The sequence below is a fragment of the Paroedura picta genome, unplaced genomic scaffold, assembly GCF_049243985.1.
Source record: "Paroedura picta isolate Pp20150507F unplaced genomic scaffold, Ppicta_v3.0 Ppicta_v3_sca47, whole genome shotgun sequence".
NCBI classification, from domain to species: Eukaryota; Metazoa; Chordata; class Lepidosauria; order Squamata; family Gekkonidae; genus Paroedura; species Paroedura picta.
In genome coordinates this window covers 1-24,729 of record NW_027518644.1, presented here as the reverse complement: position 1 = coordinate 24,729, position 24,729 = coordinate 1, and the positions used below count along the sequence as shown (strand labels likewise).

Below are 24,729 nucleotides of genomic sequence, written 5' to 3'. Positions count from 1 at the left end.
ATGATGATGATGATGATGATGATGATGATGTAATGGCAAGGGGGCACTGTGCCACAGGATTTCCCAACCATGGTGCCGAGGGATCATGTGGTACCACGAAGACCTCTCAATGGTACTGTGACGTGGGAGTGTTCAAAATGGCGGCTGGGGAGAGTCCTCCTGCACTGTGGGGGGGGGGGGGAAGGTTGTAATTTTTGTTAAAGAATCAGCTAACCTCATTTGGTTAGCTGATTCTTTAACACCCTCATCTAAATTGGCTCTGGAGGTCCCTCCCAACTCTGTGATTCTAGGGTGTGGAAAGGCGAGGGACTTTGGCCAGTTAAACCCGAGCTGCCTGAGGTTCCTCTCACTTCCGATGTGGTGGTGGTGGCACGGAGGCATGGCCAGCTGACATCACTTCCTGGTACCCCGAAGCTTGAAAAATATTTCATCAGTACCTCCATAGGCCAAAGGTTGAAAAAGGCTGCTGTACTAGATTAGCAAATTCATATGCTCACGGATGTAACTACCTTCTACATAATCTGTTCCACACATTTCTGGTAAGGGCTAGGAGGAGGAGCTGGTCTTATGGCTTAAGCGCCACGCTTAACACCCACTCAGGGCAACTGTCCCGGCCCTGAGTGCCTCTTCTTTCAACTAGCTTGCCCGTCTGTCCAGCAGCCGGCCAATCATCTTCCGTCCCCCATCCCTGACCACCCCCTCCTCCTTCCACTTTCTTCTGAGGCTCGGCGGCTGCAGATCCCCGCTGAGTGACAGCTGCCCCTGTCTGTGAATTCCCTAACAGCTGCCTGCAGCCTTTCCAAGTCCTGGGGAAGGGAGAGTCCGTCCGTAGACTTCTTCCACGCCCCAAAATCTAGTACCCGTTGTATTCATGAATGCAATGGGTTTGGCCCCTAGTAAGACCATAAGTCTATAAAGTCAGAACTTCCTGTTTCTCTTTCACTGGAAATGCCAGGGATTGAACCTGGGACCGTCTGCGTGCCAAGCAGTGGCTTTCCCAATGAGTCCCAGTAAGACCTCCGTAGGACGCTCAAGATGGAAGTTTCCCCTTGAACAGAATAGAGTTGTATTTTACGTCATCCCAGTGGCCTACCTGTCAAAGGTGCCGAAAGAGTGAACATTACACAGTTCAGCTCCAAAGCAAAAAAATACACCAGCAGGCTGGATAATCTTGTCTTCATTTTTCAAACTTCTCTGTTAAACCATCAATCGCCTTGGATGGCAAATCTTGAACCGATCTGGGACGCCCAGGCCTGCTTTCAATTTACAGACGAAACCACCAGGGGAGGGGAGGAGATGGAGACATTTCAAAAGCTGTTTCTTCGAAATAGACAGTAGCAGGTGTCAAAAGGATCCAGCCGGCTTTCCAAGGGAGGGTTGTGAAAGACATTTGGTCGGGTAGCAGCTGTGACCTATGCAATGTCTTCGGTACGAAAAACACTTTGGGAACAGCTCATCAAAGTATCTTTGCTTGGGAAAAGCCGGCTCATCCTTTTCTTTTCTTTTTTAAACAGTGTTTATTTATAAAAAATAAAGAACAGATAAAGAAACAGAAACAGGAAGGAAATAGACAGCATAGAATAAGGTTCGGTACACAGTGTGGATTTCCCCACAAAGATTCCCCAAACCAGATTAGCTGCTGATATTCACACTCCAGTTGATCATGGTTGGTGGAGAGCCAGCCAATGGAAATATTAACTTTGTTTTCCCACAAATTCTAAAAAAGATCCCTGAGAGCAGGTAAATTCTTTGGGTGGCCTTCTATTAGCAAAGCCAGCTCCTCTTCTTGGCCCAAGAAATCCCTTTTTAATTCTGTTGAGCCACATTCAGGCAGGAGCTAGAGAATATGAAAGACTCGGGGCTGCTGTCAAAATCAGCAGTCGTGCGTCTCTTCCTACCTCTGCAATTGCACTTTGCTGACTGCTGATTGCAGGGCAGGAAATACAAGAACACGTGAAGCTGTCTTATACTGAATTCGACCATTGCTCCATCAGAAAAGTTGGGTTTATACACCGCTTTTCACTGCTTTGAGTCTCAAAGGGGCCTACAATCGCCTTTCCTTCCCTCTCCCCACAACAGACACCCTGTGAGGTGGGTGAGGCTGAGAGAGCCCTGATATTACTGCCCAGTGAGAACAGCTCTATCAGGACTGTGACTAGCCCAAGGTCACCCAGCTAGCTACATGGAGAGGAGTGGGGAATCAAACCGGCTCGCCAGATTAGAGGCCACCACTCTTAACAACTACAATCAAGATGCCTCTCGTGACTTCTTTGGGTAGTAAAAAGTTCCAGCTCTTCAAGATGACTCTCGGTATCAGTACTATTTTCTCAGACTGGCAGCAGCTCTCCAAGGTCTCAGGCTGAAGCCTTTCAGATCACCTGCTGCCTGGTCAAATGCCGGGGATCGAACCTGGGACCTTCTGCACGCCTAAGAAGGTGGTGAGCTTCCCCTCACTGGCAGTCTTCAAGCAGCGGCTGGACAAATACTTATCCTAGATGGTTTAGGAAGAGCCTGCATTAAGCAGGGGGTGGGACAAGATCGTCTGGATGGCCCCTTCCCACTGATTCTACGCCAAGCAGAGGCTTTGCCGCTGAGCCCCCAACTCAGTGATGCCCATTCCTCAAATTTAATTTCATTACAAGTCACCGGAGAGGGAGACAGAGACGCTGGCAGTCCGGTGCCTCTTGGAGTATTTCTTTCCTGCCTGACTCTGCTGAAGAGCCAAGATTGTGCTACAGCGGATGAAAATAGCAGGCTGGCCAGTATGGTTTTCGTGCCTATGGGAAGGCTTCCCCCAACATTCATCCCAATAATTTATCTTGACGCATCGCTGGAAACTTCTGTCCAAGCTGCTGTTCCCCGAGCGTGGTTTTGTGGTTCCAAGAGGGGAGGAGTTCTTTTATTGCTGAGCCCAGTCGTAAATTATTAGCGCTAAACTGAGAAGACCGACCACGAGCCCAAAAAGCAGCAACGTGAAGGCCTGTAAAGGGGGGGAGGAAGAAAAACAGATTGAATAAATAAATAAACGCTAAGTCGAATATGTATGTTCCAGCTAATTAAAATGGCAATCGACAGGACGCCTTCGCTTCCCGTCCTCCCAGGGGTCTCTGAAGAACCGTGCTTGCACATGAAAGCTACCCAGAACCAAACTTTGTTAGTTTGTTGTCACTGGACTCAAACCTTGTTCTAAGGCAGTGGCTCTCAACCTTCCTAAAGCCGCGAACCTTTAAAACAGTTCCTCATGTTGTGGTGACGCCCAACCAGCCATCCGCTGCCCCAGACAGATGAACACTCTATCCTGATCTACCCCGCAAGGCTGTTGTGCGGATGGCATCCCCCTCAGCCAAGCTGCTTGCCCTGCCTCAACCCCTGAGAAAGGGTGGTTCGACTCCCAAAGGGGCCCCAACCTCCAGATTGAGAACCAATGTTCTAAGGCAATGAACGTAAACTTTTGGGCTTCTTTGTGTTTCAGCAGTGAGGAAGGGGCCGGAGAGCCCACCTGGGAAGAGTTGCTGCTTTCAGGGTCTCAGATTCAGTCCCTGGTACCTTCATAGAATCATAGAGTTGGAAGGGGGCAGAGTGGCACGTGGCAGGGACTCATGGGCATCGTAGTCCATGGACACTTGGAGAGCAACAGTTGGGCCACCCCTGATCTAGAATAAAAAAATATCCGAGAATCAGATTTTATGATTCTGGACGTTGCTGGTGGCCGTAGAGCCAGGGGCCTCCTGAGGGATGGGAGGAGGAGGGGGGCTGGCCAGGCCAGGCCTCCTTCACCATGCCTGCCTCCACCTCGGGGGCCACCCCCATCTCCGCCATTGGCTGCCTCCCTGCCTCTTATGCTGCGCTCCAGCCCTGAGCACAGCTTAAGATGTGTTCTACATCAACAACATCCTGTTTCAGATAGTGGCCAACTAATTCCTCTGGAGGGCTCCCAACAGGGCACAGAGGCCTTCCCGTGATGTTTTTGTATCTTCGGAGGATTCCGAATGTGGAGCTTCCATTTAGTCGCCATGACTAGTAGCCACCGAGGTTCCTTTCTCTCCATGAATATGTATAATCTAAGTTCCTCTTGGCAGCAGAGAATAGGGCTCACAGTAATGGGTTTAAACTACATGTAGAATGATACAGAGTGGATATCAGGAAAAAAATTTCACAAGCTGAATAGTTCAGCCATGGAAGGGGCTGCCTAAGGAGGTGGGGAGCTTCCCCTCACTGGCGGTCTTCAAGCAGCGGCTGGACAGATCCTTCTCCTGGATGCTGGAGGCTGATCCTGCACTGAGCAGGGGGTGGGACTAGGTGACCTGGATGGCCCCTTCCCACTCTAGGATTCTCGGAGTCTAGTTCAGCAGTGGAAGGGGCTGCCTAAGGAGGTGGGGAGCTCCCCCTCACTGGCAGTCTTCAAGCAGCGGCTGGACAGATCCTTCTCCTGGATGCTGGAGGCTGATCCTGCACTGAGCAGGGGATGGGACTAGGTGACCTGGATGGCCCCTTCCCACTCTAGGATTCTCGGAGTCTAGTTCAGCAGTGGAAGGGGCTGCCTAAGGAGGTGGGGAGCTCCCCCTCACTGGCTGTCTTCAAGCAGCGGCTGGACAGATCCTTCTCCTGGATGCTTGAGGCTGATCCTGCACTGAGCAGGGGGTGGGACTAGATGGCCTGGATGGCCCCTTCCCACTCTAGGATTCTAGGAGTCTAGTTCAGCAGTGGAAGGGGCTGCCTAAGGAGGTGGGGAGCTCCCCCTCACTGGTGGTCTTCAAGCAGCGTCTGGACAGATCCTTCTCCTGGATGCTTGAGGCTGATCCTGCACTGAGCAGGGGGTGGACTAGATGGCCTGGATGGCCCCTTCCCACTCTAGGATTCTGGGAGTCTAGTTCAGCAGTGGAAGGGGCTGCCTAAGGAGGTGGGGAGCTCCCCCTCACTGGCTGTCTTCAAGCAGCGGCTGGACAGATCCTTCTCCTGGAAGCTTGAGGCTGATCCTGTACTGATCAGGGTGTGGGACTAGATGGCCTGGATGGCCCCTTCCCACTCTAGGATTCTAGGAGTCTAGTTCAGCAGTGGAATGGGCTGCCTAAGGAGGTGGGGAGCTCCCCCTCACTGGCCGTCTTCAAGCAGCGTCTGGACAGATCCTTCTCCTGGATGATTGAGGCTGATCCTGCACTGAGCAGGGGGTGGTACTAGACGGCCTGCGTGGCCCCTTCCCTCTCTAGGATTCTATGATCCTATCCTCTATGCCTGGGAACCCTGACTGCACCATGCTTGTCCCCTTTTTACCCCTCCTCAAAAAGTATTTTTTCACCTCGGCACCCGAAACGCTGCAAAAGCACACCGACTGCTCCCTTACCCCGAGTTTCTGCCGGGATATGAAATCCTCTGTGCTGAGTTTAAGATAAAACAGCCCAGGATAGACGAAGAGCAAGCAGGTCGACGTGGTTGAACCTTGGAGCAAAAGTGAGCAAAAAGGTGTTTGAGCACTGCAGGTGCAGAGGATATAATGTACTAGCAAGTATTCTGTTTTTTAAAGAGGGGTGTGGCCAACCCCGCCAGCTTACCGATTACGCCGAACAGGTGCTTGATGTCCGGTACGTACATGGCAATCAAGACAACGGCTGCGTTGAGTGCCAAAGTGATGGAAATGTGGCGGACGACGGAGAAAGGAAGGTGGGAGAAAAAGACCATGGTGACAGCCTTCCTCACCTGGGATGCACAAAGGAAATAAGAAGAATGCTGTAAATTATATAGCCTTTGGAACCCCAGTTTGACGTTTCAGGAAGCAGCTGGAGATGGTTTTATTCAGGCTATTGACTGATTACTTTACTTTTTCCATTTCTCGGCAGCTTTGAATTGTGGCTTTGATCCATGGCCTTTTATGCGTTCATGTATTTTAATCATAGAATCATAGAATCATAGAGTTGGAAGGGGCCATACAGGCCATCTAGTCCCACCCCCTGCTCAACGCAGGATCAGCCCAAAGCATCCTAAAGCAATGTTTTATGTTCAGTGGCATAGTGGTTAAGAGTGGCAAACGGGGTGTGATTCCCCACTCCTCCTCCATATGCAAGCCAGCTGGGTGACCTTGGGCCAGTCCCAGTTCTCTCAGAGCTCTCTGAGCCCCACCTACCTCACAGGGTCTCTGTTGTGGGGAGAGGAAAGGAAGGCCATTGCAAACCACTTTGAGACACATGAGAACAGCTGGGTGACCTTGGGCCAGTCTCAGTTCTCTCAGAGCTCTCTGAGCCCCACCTATCTCACAGGGCCTGTTGTGGGGAGAGGAAGGGAAGGCCATTGTAATCTGCTTTCCGACTCCTTCGGGTAGTGAAAAGGTATAAAAACCAGCTCTTCTTCTTCAGTTTACTTCAGCTACAGCATGCTATCGAAAGGCCATTGGGAAAATATCACAGCCCTCATATCCACCACAAACATCCCTGAAGCATACATACCACACATAAAAATAATAGCCTCGAAATGCGGAAAACTTTCCTAAGGACCAATAATTGCTCAGTTTAACCGGCTGAGACCGGCAGCAGTTTGGTGGCTCCTACAATCCCGGTTTCAAAACCCCAAAAACTCAGAAAAGCCCGCTCTCCATGAAAGCAAACCTGTTTCAAGCTCACAGGAAACCATTAAGCAAACCCGCTTCACTGCCGGTTTCTATTTACCCTCGAAACGCATCACGCTTGCTTGAAAACCAAATATGAATATTGAGGGGGGGGGGGCTACGCAAATGAAGTTTGGGAGCCCCCCCACGCTGCCAAAAAAAGGGGATGGGCAGCCAGCAACGCGGAGAATCAGCTCAATTCCAACATCTTGATTTGAAAGAAAAGTGCAAATTAGCTTAGCGGTTTTATCCCGCGTTCTTCTGCTGCCGTCGGGGGGACCCAGGCAGGGCCCCCCCCCAGGCCGCTTGATGGATGGATGGGACCTGCTAAAGGGAGACGGTGGGGCCTGCAAAGAATTAGCAGAGCTGTTTTCCTGGGCCGGCAACCAAGCCTCGGGCGGTACTTACAGGGAAATGGATGAGGGGCACCGTCAGCACCACGGCTACGAGGATGCCGATTTTTACCGTCGTGATGAGGGTGTCGTGGGGCAGGTATTCGCTGTACCCTTGCAGCAATTCCGAATTCACACGGTCTGAAAACCAAAAAGAAAAGTATAGATTTTTTTCAAAAGCTACTAGATTGTCAGAGAGTCAGCCTATGCACACGGTTGACGGTTGCCAGCTCCAGACGGGGACATTCCTGGAGATTTGGAGATGGAACCTGGGGAGGACAGGGAGCTCTGTGGGATAAGTGCCATAGAGCCCCCCCCCCCAACCAGCATCTTCTCCAAGGAATCAAGCTCTTCGGCGAGCTTTGATACTGGGGGATCCCCAGGTCCCACCCGAAGGCTGGCATCCCTGAGTCCTCAGTGGGGTACAATGCAATAGTGGACACCCCCCAAGGCAGCCCTTTTCTCCAGGGGAACTGATCTCTGTAGTCTGGAGATGAGTTGTCAAAAAGGATGTGGACAAAATGGAGAGGGCGCAGAGGAGAGCAGTGAGAATGATCCAGGGCTTGGGGACCAAGCTCTATGAGGAAAGGCTGAGTGACTTGGGAATGTTCAGCCTGGAGAAGAGGAGGCGGAGAGGGGAGAGGATGGCTCTCTTGAAGGATATGAAAGGTTGTCACTTGGAGGAGGGCAGGGAGCGGTTCTCTTTGGCAGCAGAGGATAAGACTCAAAGTAATGGGTTTACACTGCATGTGGAATTTTATCAGCAAGATATCAGTCTGCAGTCTCCGTGCCCTAGTGCAGGGGTAGTCAACCTGTGGTCCTGTGGCATTTGCTGGCAGGGGCTCCTGGGAATTGTAGTCCATGAACATCTGGAGGACCACAGGTTGACTACCCCTGCCTGAGTGGACTTTCTGCCAGGAGTCATAAATATGGAGGGGATGCACCCCAATATAAAAGGGATATTTTTTAAAAGAAAGCTTGGAATTTGAAGGAGAATGGGCTTGCACTTACCTGAAACCTATTAATCGATTCAATGGTGTGACAGGTGAGAACTTCACCCTACCTTCAGAGTTTATAACTTGGTAAAATCTCAGTGTGGGACTGCACAGAAGACCAAAGATGAAAATGCACTTGCACGTTCTGTAATGGTTATTCACTGAGTTGTCTTCTGTGCAGGCATGCATTCCCTCCCACCGTGTTTTGCCATGAGTTCTTGTTTTCCATGTATTACTTGTGACAGATCAGATGGAACTGAGGGAATAAGGATGTCACTTGACGATGTGACCATTTCAGCAGGAAGAAACGGTTTGCAGTAGCTGACGGGAAAGGTGGCATCTAGAGGAGTTTTTGAGCTTTTGATGAATATCTCCGTGGCAAGCCTACCTAGCTGCAGTCTCCAATGCAGGACCATTGCTTTGGCAGCAGTATTGTGGCTGCAGTACAGCAGCCTTTTTTGGCAGCTGTTTTATGCTGCAGCCACCACACTGTCTCAGAATTCCAAATGTGTCCACAGGTTAAAAAAAAGTTCGGGACCCCTGTCCTACAGCAACTTGGACCATTTAAAACAAACGTTTATGCATGCTACGAGACAGTTACACATTCAAGCCATCATGAAAATCACACAAAGCAATCATGTTCCACAAGAACGAAGCGTCGAGAGAAAATTTCTCTTTGACATACATGCATTGTACCAGGAACTGAAAATATAATAATTTGGGGAGGGGAGGGGAGAAGACGGAAGAGGAAGCATTGCAGGACTGAAAATCATTCTACAAAGAAAACCACTCAGCATTATTTGACATACATGACCAAAAACCACCAACTGCATGACTAACTACTAGCTTCTAATCTACGGGACTTCAACTGACCTTAAGTGACAACCTTAAGCGGGTCACTCACCAACTTTCTGCAGTATTTTTGTAGACCTTGAAAAAGAAGAAAGCCACCAAGGTGTAAGGAACGCAGAAATCTGACCCTGCAGGCATTCACACGAGCACCGTCACTCAAGCATCGCAGGGAGTTTTAATGTCATGAATGGTTGCGATTTATACACGCTGCCCTCCATAGCCAGCTCAGATAAATTTGACAGAATGGTGACCATCGCTTGAAAAATGCGGCTGCGGGAATCCACTTGTAGGGGGAATATAGATTTCCTGTCCATATATACACAGATATTATAAGGTAATAAGAAAAACAAAGTTCGCCTAAAATGAGCTTATGGTGGAGTCGCATGAAAATTTATTTCAGACATCCCCCCCATCCCACCCCGGCTCAGTCTGCAATATATGCAGACTGTAGGCCAGCCTTTCTCAACTTTTTAACCATTGAGAACCCCCTGAAACATTCTTCAGGCTTTGAGAAACTCCATAACCCCAGCTCTTCCCCAGCTCACGTACTGCCTGGTCCTTTTATAGGACGGCCAGGCCCAGGTTGGGAAATACCTGGAGATCTTGGGGGTGGATCCAGAAAAGGGTGGGGTTTGGGGAAGGGAGGGGCTTTAATGTGGCCCTAGAATCCACCTTCCAAAGTGGTTATTTTCTACAGGTGAATCTCTGCTGTTTCGAGATCCGTTGTATTAGCAGGAAATCTTTGGCCACCACCTGAAGTTTTGAGGAGAGTGACTGTTCAGCACTGCAGGTAGCAAATGGAAAGAAAAATGCCGAGCTCTCAGCTGAACTCTTAGCCACACCAAATGTTAATGGCGCAGTTCCTTTAATCATTCCTTTCCCTTTTTCAGTTTCAGAATTCACAGAGAAGTCTTACCAAAACGTACATCGGTTAAGCAACGTTTTCTCATTAATGTCATCAGTGGCCAGGACCTCTGCTTCATTGTAAACATCATGGTCCTTTTTAAACAGATGCTGGCAGCATTCCATGGTGTTTAAATCCTCAAATTAAAAAAGGTAATCTTTAATTCTTTCATCCTTGGACCCCGGGGGGGGGGGGGCTTGATTTATCTGTGGCTCACCCTACATTGTACCTCTAGTGGGAAGGACTGGAGGTTGAGCCACAGGTAAACCAAGTCCCCCGGGGTCCAAGGATGAAAGAATTAAAGATTACCTTTTAAATTTGAGGGTTTAAATACCACTGAATGTGGCCCGCATCCATTTGAAAAGGAGCGTGATGTTGACAACGAATTAAAGGTCCTGGCCACTGATGAAGCCAATTAGAAAATGTAGCTCAACCGGTGCACGTTTTTGGCAAGTCTATTGAAACTGAAAAAGGAAAAGGAATAATTAAAGGAACTGTGCCATTAACATTTGGGGTGGCTAAGAGTTCAGCATTTTTCTTTCCATTTACCGCCTGGAGTTTAGCAGGGGGTTGAACCTGGAGCCTCTTACATGCCCAGGAAAGGCTCTTCCACTGAGTCGCAGCTAAGAGAGACCATTTTCTACTCAGTTTGACTTTTAGGCTGGGATTTTGGGGGGCTTTTTTGCTTGGCTGTTTCAAGGAATTGCAATTTCCACAATATTTAAAGGATACTCAGAATCACAACCGGATTCACCACCATAATAATATATAATAATTTGTAAGAATGACTGAAAAGGATTGACCCGTTGATGTCTTGGCAGCCTCAGGTTGATCAACAAAACTAGGAACGTTGGGGGGCTGGCATTCGACAGAGTGGGCCTGAGAGGAAAGCGGAGCCAGGCGATTTAAATTTTTTTCAGGGAACAGATGCCTTGGAATCACACTCACCGTAAAAAGTCAGATATCCAAACAGCGCGGACAGAAGATACACCAAAAAGCTCAGGCCGATTCCGGTGTTGGCGACCTTCTGCATCCTGCTTTTGGATGGACTGCAAAAAGACAGAACACAAAGGGGGCTTTGCTGGAGGTGTGTCATGGCAGCCCTAATGACTGAGGCTAACTCATTGTTGCCAGAGCTCGGAAGCTAAGCAGGGGCGGCGCTCAATTGGCCAAGAGAGACTAGGGATGCGACACCGAGGAAGGCGTGGGCTTAAAACTTTGTCTGCACATCTCTTGCCTTGAGAAGCCCACAAGGTAGAACATCATGGAGTCGCCATGTTCGACCACAGAAGGCATGTGACAATCCAGGAAAGAACATACCCCCCCAATTAACATTTCTTGACCAATGAAAAATCAATATCTCCACGCATGCAAATGTGATAATTTACTTTTGGGACAGGATTTTAAGTACGTGTAAACGGAATGAACTGTCTGGGGCAGTGATATTCTGTCTTCTTGGTGCTTGGGAGGCAACCATAGGAGGGTTTCTGGAGTTCTAGCTCTGCTGGTGGACCTCCTGATGGCCCCTGGGTTTTAGCCACTGTGGGACACAGTGTTGGGCTGGATGGGTCACTGGCCTGATCCAACATGGCTTCTCTCATGTTCTTATGTCTGGGGCAGTGATACTTTGTCTTCTTGGTGCTTGGGGGGGGGCATAGTGGGTGGGCTTCTGGAGTTCTGGCCCTGCTGGAGAGTCTCCAGATGGCTCCTAGTTTTTGGCCATTGTGTGACACAGAGGGTTGGACTGGATTGGCCATTGGCCTGATCCAACATGGCTTTTTCTATGTTCTTATGTTCGGAGCAGTGATGGTCTGTCTTCCTGCTGCTTAGGGAGAAACAGTGGGAGAGCTTCTGGAGTTCTAGCCCCGCTGGTGGACCTCCTGATGGCCACTGGGTTTTGGCCACTATAGGATACAGAGTGTATGGGCCACTGGCTTGATCCAATATGGCTTCTCTGATGTTCTTATATCTGGAGCAGTATCGCCCTGGGTTCATGGTGCCTGAAATCTCCCTTCCCAAGACATTTTGAAGAAGAGACTGGATGAGCAACTGGCAGAAGTGGTTTCAGTCTCAGGGGACTTGACTTATAAAATGCGGTGAGAATATTTTCAACACACGTCCTCTGTCCTGAAAACGAGGTCCCTCAAATGCAGCCAATGCATTTACAAACCACTGAGAAGGCATGCTCAGTATTTATTTAGGACTTTTGTCTACTTCCTCCCCAGAAATCCAGGGATACATTTGCCTTCTATTAAAAAATATTTCTGGGGCTCAACTCGGTTGCTCATAAGAGTTGAATCCAGAGTAAGTTTTCAGCAGTAGAAGAGAACTTTTCTGCTTCCCGCTGCGGTCCAAAGATCTTCTGGTGGGTCAAGGACCCTGAAGAATGCAATGGGGGGGGGAGCGTGTAACAGGATGGGGGAAATCGGTGGAAATTTAGTCTGGATCCATGCCATTGTCCTTCCCCCTGCTCTTTCATCCTGCAAAATTCACTGCAAGCCTCTGTAATTCTGCATTTTCTAACAAGAAAAAGATGGATACCGGCCAAGAACGTTATAGCATGCCATAAACTATAATGACCAAATTCTCTTCTCGGTTTCACAAACAGGATAACAAGCATGGTATATTGCCTGTCAACACACCCACTAAATTAGAGAGAGCTAGATTCGAGTCCAGTAATACTTTAGACATGAAGATTTCCAGATACCTGATGAAGGGAGTTTTGACTCTCAAAGGGTTATACCCCTTCCCAAATCCATCTGGTCCAGGAGCCACTCTGGTTTAATCTTTCTGATAGCTACCACGATTTCTCTTTTTGTTACGGGTCCGGTCAGAATTTGTGCTTGTTCTTGCGTACTCCTAGGTAAGTTTTGTTTTCTAAGATATTCTGTTTTTGCCGGTGATACACCGTGTCCTTTGTACAAGTTAGAATATTTGTAAGATGTTTTTTTAAACATTGTCTGTTAATATAATATCTCATCTTGAAATCCCAATATCAGGTTCTTTTCTCTTTCGTTCCTGGTTTATTTGCAAATTCAAACCACCCCCACCCCTCCTTTTGACCTTGTATTATTTTTTATTAAATTTGTAAAATTTTATCTTTCCCCATTATCTTTTGAGTTCAATCAAATGAGGTCAGAGCCTTGAAGGACCCTGAAAGCTTCTGCAGGGCTTGTTCTACCAGGCCTATGGTTGAGGCCTAAAACACCATTGATTTATACTAGAGAGTCAGCGTGGTGTAGTGGTTAAGAGCAGTGGCCCTTAATCTGGAGAGCCGGGTTTGAATCCCTGCTCCTCCTCCACATGCAGACAACTGGGTGATCTTGGGCTAGTCACAGTCCTGAAAGTGCTGTTCTCACAGAGCAGTCCTGTCAGGGCTCTTTCAGCCCCGCCTCCCTCATAGAGTTTCTGTGGTGGGGAGAGGAAGGGAAGACAACTGTAAGCCGCTTTGAGACTCTTTTGGGTAGTGAAAGCCAACTCTTCTTCAAAGCCCCAATTATAGAACATTGCAGGCTGGGAGAATTTTCTGCCACCTTACTTGGCATATTGACAACCGATGCTAAATGCAAGAGAAATCCTGCCGTTTTATGCTTTCCGAGAATCGTACGCAGTCGCCCAGTCCGTTACCTCTGCAGCTCACAGTAAATTGGCAGCACTGAGGTGTGGCATAAAAAAGAGAAAGCCATGATTGGGATCACGTATGCACTCTGGAAAAAAAAAAGGGAGAAAGGACATGATTGAAACCACCTTTGCGATCCACAATGTCTATTCCTAAAACCTGCCTAGATCTCCCCCTCAAGAGCTGGATGTCGTTGGGCTTTCAGGTCCCGACTCCCCCATTTGGGCTGATTACTTCAAAGAGTTTAAAATTGTTTTACCCTTGAGAAACCCCTGAAATATTTTTCAGGCTTCGAGAAACCCTGGAAGGGGAGCAATCGTGCAGAATATGGTTGGGAAGCAGAGCTGTGGACACGCCCACCCGGGGCCCCTCCCCTTCCCACCCCCTCCAGGCCCCTCATTGGCCATTTTGGGAGGTGGGGCAGCTTGACATGGCCATATATGGTCATATGACCCGATAAATGTTTAAACATTTTTTAAAAATACATGTGGCGCAGAGTGGTAAGGCAGCAGACATGCAGTCTGAAAGCTCTGCCCATGAGGCTGGGAGTTCAATCCCAGCAGCCGGCTCAAGGTTGACTCAGCCTTCCATCCTTCCGAGGTTGGTAAAATGAGTACCCAGCTTGCTGGGGGGTAAACGGTATTGACTGGGGAAGGTACTGGCAAACCACCCCGTATTGAGTCTGCCATGAAAACGCTAGAAGGGCGTCACCCCAAGGGTCAGACATGACCCGGTGCTTGCACAGGGGATACCTTTACCTTTATATATAAAATCAATTATCTTCCATCCATCTGGGAAACCCTTCCATCAAGCTAATCAAGAAAACCCAGGGTTTCACAAAAGCCTACTTGAGAAAGCCTGGATTAATGAATGAGGCTGTTTCATCAGAGTGAGCAGGGGTTTAAACCCTTGTTATGTGTCAAGTGAGAAGACGTCTCTCATTCCAATTGAGCCAGACCTCTCCCTCAAAACTGAAAGGACTCCACTGAGGCTGTGGGGCTTTGGTCACAGCATGAGAAGGCAGGAAAACAAAAAACCCAACCTAGAATCCTAGAATCACAGAGTTGGGAGGGACCTCCTGGATCATCTAGTCCAACCCCCTGCACTATGCAGGACGCTCCCAACCCTCTCGCTCATCCACTGTCACCTGCCACCCCCTTGAACCTTCACAGAATCAGCCTCTCTGTCAGATGGCTCTCCAGCCTCTGCTTAAAAATCTCCAAAGATGGAGAATCCACCACCTCCCGAGGAAGCCTGTTCCACTGAGGAACCACTCTAACTGCCAGGAACTTCTTCTGGATATTTAGACGGAATTTAGAATCATAGAATCCTAGAGTTAGAAGGGACCTCCTGGGTCATCTAGTCCAACCCCCTTCACTGTGCAGGACACTCCCAACCCTCTCACTCATCCACTGTCTCCTGCTGCCCCCTTGAGCCTTCACAGAATCAGCCTCTCCATCAGATGGCTCTCCAGCCTCTGTTTTAAAAATCTCCAAAGATGGAGAACCCACCACCTCCCGAGGAAGCCTGTTCCACTGAGGAACCGCTCTAACTGTCAGGAACTTATTCCGGAGGTTAAGATGGAATTTAGAATCACAGAATCATAGAGTTGGAAGGGACCTCATGGGTCATCTAGTCCAACCCCCTTCTCTGTGCAGGACATTCACAACCCTCTCGCTCATCCACTGTCACCTGCCACCCCCTTGAGCCTTCACAGAATCAGCCTCCCCATCAGATGGCTCTCCAGCCTCTGTTTACAAATCTTCAAAGATGGAGAACCCACCACCTCCCAAGGAAACTTGGCAAGCCCGTGGAAGGTGGTAAGTAAAGAGGAAGACCTTAAGATTAAGGGGATCCAAACCTGGGAACTTCTGGCCTTCAATTTGCAAGGCCGTTAACAAGAGGATATTTTTGGGGTCATTAATTTATAGGGTCTCTGTGAATTGGAAGAGACCGGATGGCCCTTAACACACACCAACACACTGTGTTACCTCCTTAGAAAAGTTGAAGAGTCTTGGTTTGCAGTCTTCGGTAAAATTTGAAACCTGTATCAAGCAAACAACAAAACGCAGGGTCTCTTATTGGCTTGCCGTGTATCTTGATTGCTCACCTCGCATGCTGCTTAAAGTGACTATCTCCAAGCTGTCCGAGGGAATAGAACGAAGCCTGCTCAGGTAACAGCTTCTCCTGGCTCCGTCAGTGAAAAGGGATAGTCAAAGCATGGACTCCAAATGAGTAGACCTGAGTTCAAATCCTGCCTCTGCCAGTAACCTCAGTGACAAAACAGATTCTCGGGGCATATTCTTTGGGGAGTCAAGGATCACTTCAGATCTGTCCAAGGGAGCTTGGCCTCCCAAAAGCCTATACGTGATAAAATCGTGTTTGTCTCTAAGATGCTCTTGGACCTGAAGTCGGCTCTTCTCTTGCAGACTAGTCCTCTATGGAGTGGGGCCAGGACTGCCTTCTTCCTGACTGCTCTGTTCAGAGGGAGCCAATCGCTGAATCCCTCTTGTTCACGCTATAGAGAAAGGATGCTGGACTAGATGGACCCCTGGTCTGATCCAGCAGGGCTCTCCTGATGTCCTTAGGAAGGCCTCGGCCTCTCTGCCCTGTTGCTGGCCCTCCAGAGGAACTGGCTGGGCCCTGTGTGAGACAGGAGACTGGACTGGATGGACCCTGGTCTGACCCAGCAGGGCTCTTCTGATGTTCTTAGGAAGGCCTCGGCCTCTCTGCCCTGTTGCTGGCCCTCCAGAGGAACTGGCTGGCCCCTGTGTGAGACAGGAGGCTGGACTGGATGGGCCCCTGGTCTGACCCAGCAGGGCTCTCCTGATGTCCTTAGGAAGGCCTCGGCCTCTCTGCCCTGTTGCTGTCCCTCCAGAGGAACTGGCTGGCCCCTGTGTGAGACAGGAGGCTGGACTGGAGGGACCCCTGGTCTGACCCAGCAGGGCTCTCCTGATGTCCTTAGGAAGGCCTCGGCCTCTCTGCCCTGTTGCTGGCCCTCCAGAGGAACTGGCTGGCCCCTGTGTGAGACAGGAGGCTGGACTGGAGGGACCCCTGGTCTGACCCAGCAGGGCTCTCCTGATGTCCTTAGGAAGGCCTCGGCCTCTCTGCCCTGTTGCTGGCCCTCCAGAGGAACTGGCTGGCCCCTGTGTGAGACAGGAGGCTGGACTGGAGGGACCCCTGGTCTGACCCAGCAGGGCTCTCCTGATGTCCTTAGGAAGGCCTCGGCCTCTCTGCCCTGTTGCTGGCCCGCCAGAGGAACTGGCTGGCCCCTGTGTGAGACAGGAGGCTGGACTGGAGGGACCCCTGGTCTGACCCAGCAGGGCTCTCCTGATGTCCTTAGGAAGGCCTCGGCCTCTCTGCCCTGTTGCTTGCCTTCCAGGCTGGCCCCTGTGTGAGACAGGAGGCTGGACTGGATGGACCCCTGGTCTGACCCAGCAGGGCTCTCCTGATGTCCTTAGGAAGGCCTCGGCCTCTCTGCCCTGTTGCTGGCCCTCCAGAGGAACTGGCTGGCCCCTGTGTGAGACAGGAGGCTGGACTGGAGGTACCCCTGGTCTGACCCAGCAGGGCTCTCCTGATGTCCTTAGGAAGGCCTCGGCCTCTCTGCCCTGTTGCTGGCCCTCCAGAGGAACTGGCTGGCCCCTGTGTGAGGCAGGAGGCTGGACTGGATGGACCCCTGGTCTGACCCAGCAGGGCTCTCCTGATGTCCTTAGGAAGGCCTTGGCCTCTCTGCTCTGTTGCTGGCCCTCCAGAGGAACTGGCTGGCCCCTGTGTGAGACAGGAGGCTGGACTGGATGGACCCCTGGTCTGACCCAGCAGGGCTCTCCTGATATCCTTAGGAAGGCCTCGGCCTCTCTGCTCTGTTGCTGGCCCTCCAGAGGAACTGGCTGGCCCCTGTGTGAGACAGGAGGCTGGACTGGATGGACCCCTGGTCTGACCCAGCAGGGCTCTCCTGATATCCTTAGGAAGGCCTCGGCCTCTCTGCCCTGTTGCTGGCCCTCCAGAGGAACTGGCTGGCCCCTGTGTGAGACAGGAGGCTGGACTGGATGGACCCCTGGTCTGACCCAGCAGGGCTTTTCTTACATTCCTGTCTTCAGAGGCCCTGAACTTTGGAACTTACTCCCCAGGAAGATCTGTCCCTTCTGTTTTCCCACGGAGATTGTCTCCCTCTGTTTAAAAAACAGGTGAAGGCTTCCTTTGGTGTACTCTCACTATTAGCCCTTCTCCATGCCTGTGTGCATATGTATTTGTATTCTAAATGCTTTTAAATGTTTTAATCCCTTTATTTTACAGTTGTATTGTTTGCCACCCCAGAGAAGCTCTCAATTGGATGGAAGGGCAGCACTGACTTTTAAAAATAAAATAAGTAACTAAAAGTTCAGATCCTTGAAAAATCGTCACATTACACGGCTGCAGGAAGTCAGGAGAGAGTTAGAACTGAAGGGATGAAGACAACAAACACGCAGGAGAAACCTCAGAATGGTTTACCTACCTGGAAGGACTCTGCAGCAACGTTTTGTGGCAAAGGGCAAGGAATGGACCACTTTTTAATGATGACCTGTGGAGAGACAGTAGCATGAGTCATCTGGGGATGGACTAACCCGCGCACATCGCGTTTATCCCAAATAACAGTCCCTTGCTCTAAATGAAGTGAACATGGATTGTGCGGGCAGCATTTCTTCCTGAACAATGGAGTTCTCAAAAAGCTTTGGAACAGGCACTGATGAGGAATGGCCAGGGTGCTGCAACAGGGACAGTGCTGGACTCAGACTGGGAAGACCTGGGTTCGAATTCCCGTTCTGCCATTAAGCTCACTGGGTGAAACAGTCACCATAGGCCTTTTCGGACGTCACAGCTGACTTTTTCAACCTTTTGAGCAGGGAGGTACTACTGAAGTATTTTGCAGGCTTTGAGGAACCAGGAAGTGATGTCAGCTGCCCCCCCCCCAGGAAGTGCGTGGAACCTCAGGCGGTAAAGGTTTAAATGGCTAGTGGCTCTCCCCTTCTCACCCCCTCCAGATGGACCACTTGCCACTGTGGGAGGGGGCAGGTCAACGTGCCCAAATAAGGTTTCTCAGTGGAACAGGCTCCTGTGTAGTGCAGGGGGTTGGACCAGGAGGTCCCTTCCAACTCTAGGATTCTATGATTCTAAATTCCGTCTCAACCTCCAGAAGAAGTTCCTGACAGTTTGAGCGGTTTCTCAGTGGAACAGGCTTCCTCGGGAGGTGGTGGGTTCTCCATCTTTGGAGGTTTTTAAACAGAAGCTGGAAAGCCATCCGACGGAGAGGCTGATTCTGTGAAGGCTCAAGGGGGTGGCAGGTGACAGTGGAGGAGCGAGAGGTGAGTATCCTGCATAGTACAGGGGGTTGGACTAGATGACCCAGGAGGTCCCTTCCAACTCTGTGATTCTATTATTCTAAATTCCGTCTAAACATCCAGAAGACGTTCCTGACAGTTAGAGTGGTTTTTCAGTGGAACAGGCTTCCTCGGGAGGTGGTGGGTTCTCCATCTTTGGAGGTTTTTAAGCAGAGGCTGGAGAGCCACCTGACGGAGAGGCTGATTCTGTGAAGGTTCAAGGGGGTGGCAGGTGACAGTGGGTGAGCAAGAGGGTTGTGAGTGTCCTGCACAGTGCAGGGGGTTGGACTAGATGACCCAGGAGGTCCCTTCCCGCTTTATGATTCAAAATTCCATCTAAACCTCCGGAAGAAGTTCCTGACAGTCAGGGCGGTTCCTCAGTGGAACAGGCTTCCTCGGGAGGTGGTGGGTTCTCCATCTTTGGAGATTTTTAAACAGAGGCTATTTAGCCATCTGACGGAGAGGCTGATTCTGTGAAGGCTCAAAGGGGTGGCAGGTTACTGTAGATGAGCAATAGAGTTGGGAGTGTCCTGCATTGTGTGTGCGTGTGAGGGGGGGGGTTGGACTAGATGACCCAGAAGGTCTCTTCTAACTTCATGATTCTCGGTTAGAGAGCCAGCGTGGTGTAGAGGTGGCAGCTTCTAATCTGGAGAGCCTGGTTTGATTCCCCGTTCTTCCATATGCAGCCAGCTGGGTGATCTTGGGCCAGTCCCAGTCCTGATAGTGCTGTTCTGACCGAGCCGTCCTGTCAGAGCTCTCTGAGCCCCAGCTACCCCCCCCCCCCAAGGTGTCTGTTGTGGGGAAAAGAAGGGAAGGTGATTGTAAGAGACTCCTTTGCCTTCAGGACCTGTTATTTTGCCCCGTTAGCCTGTTCATATTCTGTCTGTGGTCTTCCGTACATTTTTGTGGGTGGGATTGACTGGATCCATGCCTATTTCCAAGCCATGCTTGTCCCTAACATTTCCGGGCTCACCCTAGAACTGTTCTAAGAGCAGCAGAACCGAACACCACAAGCAGCCAGTGGCCAAGGCAGGTTTGGATGATCTCTCTGGCCAAGCCAGGATTCTTTAGCCAACCTCAATAATTTCTCACCGGCCATAATCGGAACTGACCGTTTACCCTCGAAGCTGACAGCGGAAAATAACAGCAAACCGTTGCTTCCATCTGATTCTTGATCTGGATTAAACCGAAGCGCATGTGCTTTACGATGGCCGTCTGCACCAAAGCTGGCACAGCGGTTCTCTTGGAACTGCATCCGGCCGGCTTTGGAAAGAAACGATTTGCTGGGGAAATTGAGCTGGGCTCCCAACGCTTCCCAAGATTTCAGCGAGGCAAATGGGAATAGGGTATTTTTTTACACGCAGGATTTCTTTTTTCTCCTTGTGGGTTGTCATTTTTTTGAAGTCAATATTTCTTTTAATAGAAAAGGATACGTTATTTGGTTGGACCGCTTGGTTGCTTATGCCCCCCGCAGGGCACTCCGCTCTGCGGGTATGAATTTACTGGTTGTCCCGGGCCCACGGGATGTTCGCCTGGCCTCGACCCGGGCCAGGGCCTTTTCAGTCCTGGCCCCGACCTGGTGGAATGAGCTTCCTGAAGAGCTAAGGGCCCTGCGGGATCTACCAGCTTTCCGCAGGGCCTGTAAGACGGAGCTCTTCCGCCAGGCATATGGTTAAAGCCAGGGCAGCTCTCCCACTAATCCATCAGAGGATCCCCTCCAATATTGAGATCTCTAACATCGAGATCATGGTTAGATCTATTGTATTGGTGCCACCCTCTTCTGAATATTATTCTCTCCACCAGGCTGAACTAAGATCAGAATTGTGACCACCGCCGCTATATGTTATATGTAACTTTTGCTGATGTTAATTGGGCTTTTTATGGGGATTTTATTGTGTTTTAACTATTTATGTTGTAAACCGCCCTGAGACCTATTTGGAGAAGGGTGGTCTAAAAATTAAATAATAATAATAATAATAATAATAATAATAATAATAATAATAATAATAATAATAATAATAATAATAATAATAATTTATATGCATGCATAATTTCTTTACTCCTAACTTGAGAGAGAGAGACAGAGAGACAGAGAGGCAAAGAGAGACAGAAACAGAGAGGCAGAGGCAGAGAGAGACAGAGGCAGAGAGACAGAGGCAAAGAGAGACAAGAGACAGAGAGAGACAAGAGACAGAGACAGAGAGACAGAGAGAGACAAGAGACAGAGACAGAGAGACAGAGAGAGACAGAGAGTTCATTACCAGCTAGGACCAATGAGATTTAGCTTTTGAGAATCAAGGTTCCCTTTCAGCTGTTCAACTGCAGACCAATACAATTACCCTCCACCTATTTATTTTGGGCATTTCTCTGCTTTGACCTGGGATCTCACTCAAATTACTAACCAGAACAGGTCTTCCAGCTCCGGGTTCAGCACTACCTGGAGATTTTGGGGGCGGAGCCTGAAGACACAAAGTCCGGGAAGGGGCTTTAAAGAAGTATAACACCACAGCGTCCACTTCCCAAACGCAGCCATTTCCTCCTGGTGGACTGATCTCTTTCTTTCTCCTGGAGATCATTTGCAATCCCAGAGCTCCAGACACCACCTGGAGGTTGGCAACCCCAAAGCAGATCCATGCCTGCTCAGCTCCTCTGACAGTATGAGGTCTGCTGGGTTCCAGCCACATAGGCAATTTCAGGTATTAGAAATTGATCCAGTTGTAAAAGAAAGCTCCTCCTGGACTTCCTCAATCACTGAACTTAGGGAGATGGAGAGTGGGTGGGCAGAAGGGATCGTGTATGAGCTTGGCTCTTGGGGGCCTTTCTTGCATGACCAGGGAAATTTGGGGGGGCAAACTTTGGGATTGGGAGACAAATTCCCTCCAGGGCAGGGATTCTGGTTTTCTTGGGGGGACGTGATCATCTCGGCATGAAACTGAAGTCACAGTGGGTGGGCAGGTGGTTGTGAGTCTCCTGCATTGTGCAGGGGGTTGGGCTAGATGACCCAGGAGGTCCCTTCCAACTCCATGATTCTGTGATTCCCCGTGCCAGAAGGTAATATCAGTGTAAGGTCTTGACCTACATGTCCTGTTGTTGGCCCTCCAGAGGAACTGGCTGGCCCCTGTTTGAGACAGGAGGCTGGACTGGATGGACCCCTGGTCTGATCCAGCAGGTCTCTTCTGATGTTCTTAGGAAGGCCTCGGCCTCCCTGCCCTGTTGCTGGCCCTCCAGAGGAACTGGTTGGCCACTATGTGAGGCAGGAGGCTGGACTGGATGGACCCCTGGTCTGACCCAGCAGGGCTCTCCTGATGTCCTTAGGAAGGCCTCGGCCTCTCTGCCCTGTTGTTGGCCCTCCAGAGGAACTGGCTGGCCCCTGAGAGAGACAGAAGGCTGGACTGGATGGACCCCTGGTCTGACCCAGCAGGGCTCTCCTGATGTCCTTAGGAAGGCCTCGGCCTCTCTGCCCTGTTGTTGGCCCTCCAGGGGAACTGGCTGTCCCCTGTGTGAGACAGGAGGCTGGACTGGATGGACCCCTGGTCTGATCCAGCAGGGCTTTTCTGGTGTTCTTAGGAAGGCCTCAACCTCTCTGCCCTGTTGTTGGCCCTCCAGGGGAACTGGCTGTCCCCTGTGTGAGACAGGAGGCTGGACTGGATGGACCCCTGGTCTGATCCAGCAGGGCTCTCCTGATGTCCTTAGGAAGGCTCCGGCCTCTCTGCCCTGTTGCTGGCCCTCCAGAGGAACTGGCTGGCCCCTGTGGGAGACAGGAGGCTGGACTGGAGGGACCCCTGGTCTGACCCAGCAGGGCTCTCCTGATGTCCTTAGGAAGGCCTTGGCCTCTCTGCCCTGTTGCTGGCCCTCCAGAGGAACTGGCTGGCCCCTGAGTGAGACAGGAGGCTGGACTGGATGGACCCCTGGTCTGATCCAGCAGGGCTCTTCTTAGGTTCTTATTGATGCAAGGACATTCACCTACAAGGGGGCTGTGGCAGCTTCCTTCCACAGCAGGCTATAGAAGATTAGCATCTCTCAGGTCTTCACGGAAATATTTCAGAGCTCTCCACAGACCACACCTCCCCCAGCCCCAGCAGCTTTGAAGTCTTGATTTTATCATGTAGTTCAGTCAGTTAATGGCTTGTGTAGATGGCCTTTCTGCTGAGTCTCCTTTACGTGATTTTAATCTTTTCTTTCATTACCCTTTTAAAAAGAGAGAGAGAGAGAGAGAAGAAACACAAAACGGCACAGAGTCCCAACAAGTCAATGCAAGTCGAGGGGATCAAGGGGGCACACGTGCATCCAAAACAGGGGCTTTGAACATCAGAATAAGCATTCTGCCAATGTACTGAGGCAGGAGTGGATGAACACTTCTTTTTTTTGACATTTATAGACAAGGTCACCAGTTGTCGGGAAAGCTGAATAAAATACCCAGTTTACATTGCATAAATGTATACATTGTATATATATACCCTCCGGTTTCTGTGCCTATATGATACAAATAACCATGGGATATTGAAATAAAAAATTGCAATGGTTAAAATATGCATTATTATTATTATTATTATTTGTTGTTGTTATTGTTGTTGTTGTTAAGTGCAAAGTCGTGTCCAACCCATCGTGACCCCATGGACAATGATCCTCCAGGCCTTCCTGTCCTCTACCATTCCCCGGAGTCCATTTAAGTTTGCACCTACTGCTTCAGTGACTCCATCCATCCACCTCATTCTCTGTCGTCCCCTTCTTCTTTTGCCCTCGATCGCTCCCAGCATTAGGCTCTTCTCCAGGGAGTCCTTCCTTCTCATGAGGTGGCCAAAGTATTTGAGTTTCATCTTCAGGATCTGGACTTCTAAAGAGCAGTCAGGGCTGATCTCCTCTAGGACTGACCGGTTTGTTCGCCTTGCAGTCCAAGGGACTCGCAAAAGTCTTCTCCAGCACCAGAGTTCAGAAGCCTCAATTCTTTGACGCTCGGCCTTCCTTATGGTCCAACTTTCACAACCATACATTGCAACTGGGAATACCATAGCCTTGACTAAATGCACTTTTCTTGGCAGGCTGATGTCTCTGCTTTTTAGGATGCTGTTTAGATTTGCCATAGCTTTCCTCCCCAGGAGCAAGCGTCTTTTAATTTCTTTGCTGCAATCCCCATCTGCAGTGATCTTTTAGCCCAGGAAAATAAAATCTTTCACTACCTCCATTTCTTCCCCATCTATTATTATTATTATTTCTTTATTAAGCTTACACCCTGCCGCTTTCCAAGGACTCACAGTGGCTTACAAATTCAAAACCTCCATAAAATTAGTAGTAGTACTTAAACCTTACATGACATCGTTAGCCGACTTTTTGTCCCTGGCCAAAGAAGTGCAACTCGCTTTGAACAGGTGGAACAAGCACCTGGAGAACATCAGGGCTCTGATGGAGCTTGCACAGTTCCAGAGAGCCTGCAAGATAGAGGTCTTCCTCCAGGCATATGCTTGAGGTCAGTACACCCGGAAGGTCAGAACATCCCAAGGGCCTCCCCGACCAGTTCGGGTCTCCTCCTACATCCATCCAGCGTGGTATAGTGGTTAAGAGCGGCAGCATCTAATCCAGCAAGCTGGGTTTGATTCCCCGCTCCTCCACATGGAGACAGCTTGGTGACCTTGGGCTAGTCATAGCCTTGATAGTGCTGTGCTCACAGAGCGGTCATGTCAAAAGCTCTCTCAGCCCCACCTCCCTCGCAGGGTGTCTATCGTGGGGAGAGGAAGGGAAGGCGATTGTAAGCCGCTTTGAGCCTCCTTCAGGTAGTGCAAAGCGGGGCATAAAAATAAACTCTTCTTCTTATGGGGCATCAATAAGCAACGACTCCGTGCAGGATATCTTTTGTTAGCGTTAGTAGTTTTACTGTATCTTTATTTTATTTATATAAAAGAGCCTCTTGTGGCGCAGGGTGGTAAGGCAGCAGACATGCAGTCTGAAAGCTCTGCCCATGAGGCTGGGAGTTCAATCCCAGCAGGCGGCTTAAGGTTGACACAGCCTTCCATCCTTCCGAGG

General features: G+C 50.0%; 1 protein-coding gene across 2 annotated transcripts; it reads right to left on the bottom strand.

The window, feature by feature from the left end:
- Positions 1–1,162: 1,162 nt before the first annotated feature.
- Positions 1,163–18,550, bottom strand: LOC143828524 (solute carrier family 38 member 6-like). 2 transcript variants are annotated; one of them, XM_077318884.1, is made up of 8 exons: positions 17,850–18,487; positions 15,349–15,402; positions 13,366–13,445; positions 10,687–10,787; positions 7,004–7,128; positions 5,550–5,694; positions 5,342–5,436; positions 1,163–2,980 (listed from the first exon to the last, which is right to left on the bottom strand). In XM_077318884.1, exons 1-8 carry the CDS (start codon positions 17,940–17,942, stop codon positions 2,900–2,902), a joined length of 774 nt encoding a protein of 257 aa, XP_077174999.1. In that variant the 5' UTR covers positions 17,943–18,487; the 3' UTR covers positions 1,163–2,899. The 2 variants fall into 2 exon arrangements, with proteins under 2 accessions (XP_077174999.1, XP_077174998.1); XM_077318883.1 differs by lacking the exon at positions 1,163–2,980 and adding an exon at positions 3,505–3,653 and having other exon boundaries at positions 17,850–18,550.
- Between the last annotated feature and the right edge of the window lie 6,179 nt (positions 18,551–24,729).

Coding starts and splice junctions, on each gene's coding strand:
- LOC143828524 (XM_077318883.1), bottom strand. CDS start 17,942: ATGACTCATGCTACTGTCTCTCCACAGGTCATCATTAAAAAGTGGTCC. Junction 10,788..13,365: donor ATTTACTGTGAGCTGCAGAG/GTAACGGACTGG, acceptor GTCTTTTTGCAG/TCCATCCAAAAGCAGGATGC. Junction 7,129..10,686: donor TGGATATCTGACTTTTTACG/GTGAGTGTGATT, acceptor TTTGGTTTTCAG/ACCGTGTGAATTCGGAATTG.